The 9,275-nt window shown below is 41.0% G+C and overlaps 1 protein-coding gene across 1 annotated transcript; it reads left to right on the forward strand.

The window, feature by feature from the left end:
• Positions 1 to 93: 93 nt before the first annotated feature.
• On the forward strand, positions 94 to 1,945 carry LOC120065051 (retinoid-binding protein 7-like). Its single transcript, XM_039015719.1, has 4 exons — positions 94 to 275; positions 993 to 1,171; positions 1,413 to 1,514; positions 1,614 to 1,945. Exons 1-4 carry the CDS (start codon positions 203 to 205, stop codon positions 1,665 to 1,667), a joined length of 408 nt encoding a protein of 135 aa, XP_038871647.1. The 5' UTR covers positions 94 to 202; the 3' UTR covers positions 1,668 to 1,945.
• The last annotated feature ends 7,330 nt before the right edge of the window (positions 1,946 to 9,275 follow it).

Below are 9,275 nucleotides of genomic sequence, written 5' to 3' on the forward strand. Positions count from 1 at the left end.
CATAATTGTGCAAAAAGTCATGTTCCGCCCTCCACTGGGCTACTCTCTCCACTCTATTGTCCAAAATAGCTACCAACTATGAAAGATGACCCCTGCCCTATATTAACACGCCATAAGGACAACACATCCCAGAGACTTTAAATCGGTTCATTTAACAACTGCTTTCAATTGAAGTTTTGACAGTGCCACACAAGGATTCACCATGCCTATCGACTACAGTGGCACATGGGACATGACTAGTAATGAACACTTTGAAGGTTACATGGTTGCTCTCGGTAAGTTCTCTCTTTACTTGTTTATTGCAGCACACATTTTCTCATGTTTTTAGGCAAGTGACTTCGATTACATTAATATTGCCTATTTCTTGATTATTCATTAGCTGTTGGTAATTCAATCATGCGTAATGATATTAGGCAGTGTGCCATTTCATTCAACTGAAATTAATTTTCTTTGATTCATTTATTAGATACATTTTCAAACCCATAACATTTCATAATTTTCATTTCCCTTTTCTGTCAATAATTCAAAACACATTTTAATGTTGTAGATAATAAAATGTATGTGATTCGTATTGTCTGGAACTCTATGGTTCCTTTTTTTTAATGTATGGGGGCACATGGGGTTGACCTGTGTCAGAATTACTTCAGATGTCAATTCCTTCTATCTTCATCAGTAGCTATGAATTCTTAGCCTGGCAGTCTTTTTAGCTAACATTAAACTCCTTGCCACTCATTTGACAAATAACAGAAGTGCCGGGGAGTGGAACTTAATAGCTGAACAGAGAAGGCAACCGGGCTAATGAATGATAACTCCATACAGTATGAATGGCAACTTCTTTCGAAAGACATTCGGAAGAATTAAAATTTGTAAAAAGCCTCATCTTTGGAGATAGGATTCATACCATAGCTCACTAGTAGCCTACTGAGAATAGATTGGAATGTTCAGTCTCTTTGGATGTATTTGTAACACATGCAGAATTTATTTCCCTACAGGCATTGATTTTGCAACACGCAAGATTGCAAACATGTTGAAGCCTCAGAAAGTGATTGAACAAGACAGTGATTCTTTCACCATCAAGACACTCACTACCTTCAAAAACTATACAGTCTCATTCAAGATAGGGGAAGAGTTTGAGGAGGTGACCAAAGCCATGGATAACAGAAAAGTCCAGGTAAACACGTGTAATCCGAAGGGCGATGGTATTTTATCATTGATGTCATGATTATCATGATGATTACAACCATTTAAAAAAAATGTTGCTCCTAGTTGCTTATTGAACTGTGGGCTTCATTAGAGCAACATGTAACAGAGCTATCCATATGCCTATTTCAAGCCAGCTGCAGCTACTTCCCAGGTGTTTGAAAGTTATGGTCTACACTGCACATTTTGATAAATGCTCTGTTTTATAACAGACGGTGGTCAACTGGGACCATGATAAACTGGTGTGTGTTCAGAAGGGAGAGAAGAAGAACAGAGGGTGGACGCACTGGATCGAAGGAAATGAGCTCTATCTGGTATTTTGCATGTACTCATATCTTCGTTTTAACTACATTGGTGACAGTGACAAAGCATTAGTAGGCATAACTGTTATGCATTGTTTCTCTCTCTTATAGGAACTCACCTGTGAGGATAAAGTCTGCAAGCAAATTTATAAAAAGAGTGCTTGACCATGCTTTCACCATAATATTTCTGCAACCTTATATATATTTTTTTAAATATGCTTCAATCATAAATGTATCACTAATATGATATGCTCATGGTACACATGCTTTGAGTAGCCAAAGAATTTGAAGAAAAAATATTAACATTAATAGAAATAGAATCATATGCTTGATGTACATTGAGGATTTGTATTGTATTGTTATTTTTGAGTGACTTGATAGTTCATGATTATCTACAATAAATGTGATTTACCCACTGCCATGAATAAAGCCCTGGACCATAATTCAAATGTATTGTATTGTGTTGTAATACTCCAACCCAGCAGGTGGTGCTGTAGGCCTATTGGTTTGATTGAATGACACCATCCAACTTTTCAAGTTTACTGCAATTAGATTTCTCATAAAGATGGTTCCATGTTAACAAGCCCATTACTCTAGAAACAATTGTACATGTTCTATAGTTTTCTGTTTTAAATATCATCTGGTGAAGAAGTGTATTCCTTGAGTAAACCGGTGTGGTAGCTGCTATGTATGTTATCCACTAACGTTACTAGCTAGCTAGCTGGCTAACATGACAGTGTCAGCAGAAAATGTCAACAACAATGGACGAGGAGGAAAGAACTTCAAGGGATCAAGTTGAGTGCATTGGGCATTGGGGGACGTCTGTATAACTGGATCATGGACTTCCTGTTCGATCGCGTCAAACGGGTGAGGGTGGCGTCAGAATTGTCAATGGGGTTTGAAGTGAACAATGGCCCTCCTCAGGGATGTGTGGTTAGTCCGGTGTTGTTCACCCTGATGATAGATTACATATTTAAGAGACAGGGAGTGGGTCTGGCCTTGTATGCCGATGATGGAAAGAGAGGTGGGAATGTGAAATATGTGATGAGGAAGATGCGAGAAGCTGTGGGAGATTGGCCTTTAACATGGGGGTTTAGGATGCCTGTGGGCAAGTCCTGCTTTATGGTGTATTCTAGAAGGAAGGTTAAAGATGTTAGGCTGCACATATATACGGTCAGGATATAGGTAGGGTGTCTGAGTTTAAGTATTTAAGTATGTGGTTTGATGAGAGGCTTAAGTGTAAGAGGCATGTTAAGCATATTGAAATGAAGTGTAGGAAGCTGCTGAACCTTATAAGGGCAGTGGCAGGATATGATTGGGGGTCGGATAGAAAAACACTGTTGTATGTGTACAAGGCATTGATCAGGTCATCTTTGGATTATGGGTGCTTTGTATATGGATCGGCATCCAAAACTGTACTCCAGTGCCTGGATGGGATACAGTCAAGGGCCCTGAGATTGTGTGTGGGTGCATTCAGGACGACACCTGTTGTGGCATTGCAGGTGGATAGTGGGGAACTGCTACTGAGGATAAGGGAGGACAAACTTGCGTTAGCGTACTGGGCGAGGTTGAAAGGGAGTTCAAAAGGACACCCTGCAGTCATGGCAACTGGGGAATGCTGGGAGTGAGGAGTGGGTAAGCAGAGGGCGTACGGGGGTACAATCGGACAGAAGGTGGTAGAATATGGACTGGGTGAGAGAGAGAGATAGTGCCGGCAATTGCTTTGGAGAATGTTCCTCCGTGGCGGTTTCCAAAACCAAGTGTAGATGTGGACATGATTGAGGGCAGGAGAGAATGGGGTGAGGACGTGAGACTGTGTGGAGAGATATATAGAGCATCGTTTTTATTCGTTTTTTTTAAGGATATATACAGATGGCTCAAAGGATCCAGTCAGTGGATGAGTGGGGGCAGGGGTGTATATCCCAGATTTCAATGTTAGAGTATGTAAGCGGTTAACTGATTATGTGCCGGTGTATGCGGCCAAGTTGATGGCCATGATTTTAGGTTTAAGATGGGAGGAGGAGGTGAAACCACTGAGTGTTGATCTGCTCTGATTCGGCTGCAGTGTTGAGTAGTGGGAAGACGGGCAGGTCGGATAGGGGAGACTTGTGGAGTTGATGGGAGTGGTGGTAAGCTTCCCTCCCATGTGGGTGTGGAGGGTAATGAGAAGGCAGATGTGGTGGCTAACTGTGCTGTGAGGAGAGAGGGGGTAGATATTCCGGTCCCGCTGAGCCGCAGGGGAGTCAAGTCCTTGATCCGGCAAAAGGGCTCGATCTTTGGCAAGGAAAGTGGGATGCTAGTAGTAAGGGGAGGCAATTTTATCACATGCACCGGTCAGTAAAGGAAGAGGTGGGGAGTAGACTACGGTTTGGGCACACAGGTTTAAATGCCACGTTGTGGTTGATAGGGAGACATGAAACAGGTCTGTGTGATGAGTGTTTATTGGAGGAAACGGTGGAGCATGTGTCGATATTTTGTGAACTGTATGACGTGGATAGGGAGAGATTGTGTGGAAGGGTTAGAGGCTGGGCGGTGTTGGGGTTGGGGTGGTGTAGTGGGGGGAGGAAAGTGGTGGGAAGTGGTGTCTAGGGCTTTATTTCACTTTCTTAGAGGAACAGGACAAATGAAAAGAATTTAACGTAGGTATGCCTTGACTGTGTATGCACCTTAAAAGTTGGATGTGATCCGCCAACCCAATCCCAAAGAAGAGGAAGAAGAAGAAAAACTCCAGGCGCAACATTTGTCATTAGCTACTTGCATTGATTTACACTGATACATATATATATATATATATGTACACTACCGTTCAAAAGTTTGGGGTCACTTAGAAATGTCCTTGTTTTTGAAAGAAAAGCAAATTTTTTGTCCATTAAAATAACATCAAATTGATCAGAAATACAGTGTAGACATTGTTAATGTTGTAAATGACTATTGTAGCTGGAAACGGCTGATTTTTAATGGAATATCTACATAGGAGTACAGAGGCCCATTATCAGCAACCATCACTCATGTGTTCCAATGGAAGGTTGTGTTACCAATCCAATATTATAATTTTAAAAGGCTAATTGATCATTAGAAAACCCTTTTGCAATTATGTTAGCACAGCTGAAAACTGTTGTGCTGATTAAAGAAGCAATTACAACTGGCCTTCTTAGACTAGTTAAGTATCTGGAGCATCAGCATTTGTGGGTTCGATTACAGGCTCAAAATGGCCAGAAACAAAGAACTTTCTTCTGAAACTCGTCAGTCCATTTTTGTTCTGAGAAATTAAGGCTATTCCATGTGGGAAATTGCCAAGAAAATGAAGATCTGAAGGCCAGCATCCCAGAGTCACCTCTTCACTGTTGACGTTGAGACTGGTGTTGTGTATTTCTGATCAATTTTATGTTATTTTAATGGACAAAAAATGTGCTATTCTTTCAAAAACAAGGACATTTCTAAGTGATCCCAAACTTTTGAACAGTAATATATATATATATATATACAGTCCCTTCAGAAAGTATTCACACCCCTTAACTTGTTCTACATTTTGTCGTATTACAGCCTGAATTTAATAGATTAAATTGAGACTTTGTGTCACTGGCCTACACACAATACCCCATAATGTCAAAGTGGAATTATGTTTTTAGACATAAAAAATGAAATGCCTGGAGTCAATAATTATTCAAACCCTTTATTATGGCAAGACTAAATAAGTTCATGAGTAAACATTTGCCTAACAAGTCACATAATAAGTTGCATGGACTCACTCTGTGTGCAATAATTGTGTTTAATGTGATTTTTGAATGACTACCTCATCTCTGTGCCCCACACATACAATTATTTTAAAGTCCCTCAGTCAAGCAGTGAATTTCAAACACAGATTCAACCACAAAGACCAGGGATGATTTCCAATGCCTTGCAAAGAAGGGCACCTATTGGTAGATGGGTAAAAATTGGAAAAAAAGCAGACATTGAATATCCCTTTGAACATGTTGAAGTTATTAATTACACTTTGGATGATGTATCAATGCTTCCTAACTTAGTTGCTGGAGAGGAAGGAAACCGCTCAGGGAGTTCACCATGAGGCAAATGGTGACTTTGAAACAGTTACAGAGATTCATAACTGTGATAGGAGAAAACTGAGGACGGATCAACATTGTAGTTACTCCACAATACTAACCCCAAATGACAGAGTGAAACGAAGGAAGCCTGTACAGAATACAAATATTCCAAAACAAGCATCCTGTGTAACACATTTGCAGCCGACAGTATTTATCAGTGACAACACGTTTGTGACGTCTGTCTCTGGTGTTCAGAGATGCAGATAGCAATTTAGCGCAGGTAGTCCACTCTGTCTTCCTTCTGTTTTCCATAAACAAGACTGTGACATGGAAATATGTCAGTGTGGGACTCCCTAACCCTATAAAGGTGTGTATTAACAATTTTTGTGTAATTTAATGGAACTGACAGTCATGATCAAGGGCTAACCCCACCCTACCGTGAGACATCCATCCATGTCTTCATCACTGGAAAATATCAACCTTATCATTTACAAATAGTGTTGTCAAACTATTTAATAATTTCTTGAAAATGTTAAATAAAACACTAATATACCTTGATTACATAAATATTCAACCCCCTGAGTCAATAAACGTCGGAATCACCTTTGGCAGCGATTACAGCTGTGAGTCTTTCTGGGTAAGTATCTAAGAACTTTGCACACCTGGATTGTACAATATTTGCACATTGTTATTTTGTAATTCTTCGAGGTCTGTCAAGTTGGTTGTTGATCATTGCTAGACAGACATTTTCAAGGCTTGCCATAGATTTTCAAGCCGATTTAAGTCAGAACTGTGACTAGGCCACTCAGGAACATTCAATGTCATCTTGGTAAGCAACTCCAGTGTATATTTGGCCTTGTATTTTAGGTTATTGTCCTGCTGAAAAGTTAATTGGTCTCCCAGTGTCTGTTGGAAAGCAGACTGAACCAGGTTTTCCTCTAGGATTTTGCCTTTGCTTAGCTCTATTCCATTTATTTTTATCGTAAAAAAAATCCCTAGTCCTTGCCGATGACAAGCATACCCATAACATGATGCGGCCACTACCATGCTTGAAAATATGAAGAGTGGTACTCAGTGATGTGTTGTATTTGATTTGCCCCAAACATAACACTTCATATTCAGGACATAAAGCTAATTTCTTTGCCACATTTTGTGCAGTTTTACTTTTGTGCCCTATTGCAAACAGGATGGTTGTTTTGGAATATTTGTATTCTGTACAGGCTTCCTTCTTTTCACTCTGTGATTTAGGTTAGTATTGTGGAGTAACTACAATGGTGTTGATCCATCCTGTTTTCTCAAATCACAGCCATTAACCACTGTAACTGTTTTAAAAAGTCACCATTGGCCTCATGGTGAAATTCCTGAGCGTTTTCCTTCCTCTCCGGCAACTGAGTTAGGAAGGATGCCGGTATCTTTGTAGTTACTGGGTATATTGATACCCCATCCAAAGTGTAATTAATAACTTTATCATGCTCAAAGGCATATTCTGCTTTTTTTTACCCATCTACCAATAGGTGCCCTTCTTTGCAGGGCATTGGACAACCTCCCTGGTCTTTGTGGTTGAATCTGTGTTTGAAATTCACTGCTCGACCGAGGGACCTTATTTCTTTTTATTTATTTAATTAATTTGTAAAAATGTAGAAAAACCTAATTCCACTTTGACATTATGTGGTATTGTGTGACAAACTATTTAAATTGAATCCATTCTACATGCAGGCTGTAACACAACAAAATGTGGAAAAAGTCTAGGGGTGTGAATACTTTCTGAAGGCACTGCTCATATAAAGTGGTTAAAAGAGTATGTAAACATTATTAAAGTGACCAGTGTTCAATGACTCTATGTACATAGGGCAAAGCAGTCTCTAAGGTGCAGGGTAGAGTACCGGGTGGTAGCCAGCTAGTAACAGTGACTAAGGTTCAGGGCAGGGTACTGGGCGGAGGCCGGCTTCTGGTGACTATTTAACAGTCTGATAACCTGGAGATAGAAGCTGTTTGTCAGTTTCTCAGTCCCAGCTTTGATGCACCTGTACTATCTTCTACTTCTACATGGTAGTGGGGTGACCAGGCCGTGGCTAGGGTCCTTGATGATCTTCTTGACCTTCTTGTGACACAGGGCGCTGTAGATGTCCTGGAGGGCAGGCAGTGTGGCCCCTATGATGTGTTGGGCTGACCGCACCACCACTGGAGAGCCCTGCGGTTGTGAACGGTGCAATTTCCGTACCAGGCGGTGTTGAGCCTTCTTCACCACACTGTCTCTGATGTCAGTGATGTGCACGCCCGAGAAACGTGAAGCTTTTGACAGTCCACTGCAGCCTATCGATATGGACGGTTGCATGCACTCTCTGCAGTCCACGATCAACTCCTTTGTTTTGTTGACATTGAGATTATTTTCCTGGCGCAACTCAACCAGGGCTCTAACCTCCTCGCTGTAGGCTGTCTCGTCATTGTTGGTAATCAGACTTACCACTGTTGTGTCATCAGAAAAATAGATGATTGAGTTGGAGACGTACATGGCCACACAGTCATAGGTGAACAGGGAGTACAGGAGGGGGGTGAGCACATACCCCTGTGGAGCCCCCGTGTTGAGGATCAGTGTGGCAAAGGCGTTGTTGCCTACCTTCACCACTTAGGATAGGCCAGTCAGGAAAACCAGGACCCAGTTACACAGGGAGGGGTTCAGACCCAGGGCCCTGGACATTGTGATGTGCTTGGGGGGCACTATGGTGTTGAAGGCTGAGCTGTTGTCGATGAACAGCATTCTTACATAGGTACAGTATTTATCTTCTCCAGGTAGGATAGGGCAGTGTGCAGTGCAGTGGCAATTGTGTCGTCCGTGGATCTGCTGGGATGGTATGTGAATTGTATTGGGTCTAGGGGTACTGTATACAGTTAATAACAGTAAGTACAGTTATTTTAACAGTAACATTCCGTCTTAGAGCGTAACATTAATGCGATCGAGCTAAGTACTTGGCAAATGACTGTCCCAGTTTAAGCAGCATGTGTCCCGCATTGGAGGTTATCCGTAATCGGTAAACAGTTCTAACTAGGTCTTTGTTTGCTTCGCTGAGCAGAGCCCAGTAAATCATTAAATCCAGTTGTTAGGTGCATGCCGCCATCTACTGTATTGGCTGTGTATCAGCCTACTATTCTGTAGTATGTATGAATTATTTTCACGTTGTGAAAGAAATCCTAACAGTCACTTGCTTCAATGGCTCCCTTTCCTAGTTTATTTTCCTGAATGACCACAGATGAATAGTCAGCAGTGTTGGAGAAGCTACTCGGAAAATAAAGTTTACCAAGCTACTTGATTTACTTCACACTAAAACTACCCTTAAAGGGAACATCCACTCAAAAACGATCTATTTTTCCATTAGTCCACTGTTAATACAGCCCCAACATGTTTTGCATGTCAACAGTCAAATTGTCAAGATATTGGACTTTCAAGACTCAAAGTGTCACCGGCCACAAAATGACGTTGTGAAAATGTATCATATCTAAATCTGAAATGTCATAGGTCTGCAAAGAACAGATAACTCTACAGTCAACGTTGACAGAATGTGGAATTGAGTCTATAACACACAAAAAAAATGTTTTAAGGGAGAATTAGGCAGATCTGAAAGTAAATTCTTGCCTACTTCGCCCATATTTTATTTCTCAAAAAAGTATTGTGTAGTTCCAGTAGTTAGCTACACCCCTACATGGCAGAACTACTGAAACACTACCAAGATTT

This window comes from Salvelinus namaycush, chromosome 20 (genome assembly GCF_016432855.1).
Source record: "Salvelinus namaycush isolate Seneca chromosome 20, SaNama_1.0, whole genome shotgun sequence".
Lineage (NCBI taxonomy): Eukaryota > Metazoa > Chordata > Actinopteri > Salmoniformes > Salmonidae > Salvelinus > Salvelinus namaycush.

What these genes read in the sequence shown, in the direction of transcription:
- LOC120065051 (XM_039015719.1), top strand. Translation starts at nt 203, where the DNA reads ATGCCTATCGACTACAGTGGCACATGGGACATGACTAGTAATGAACAC. An exon ending in TGGATAACAGAAAAGTCCAG is followed by an intron (nt 1,172 to 1,412) that starts GTAAACACGTGT and finishes GTTTTATAACAG; the next exon opens with ACGGTGGTCAACTGGGACCA. An exon ending in AAGGAAATGAGCTCTATCTG is followed by an intron (nt 1,515 to 1,613) that starts GTATTTTGCATG and finishes TCTCTCTTATAG; the next exon opens with GAACTCACCTGTGAGGATAA.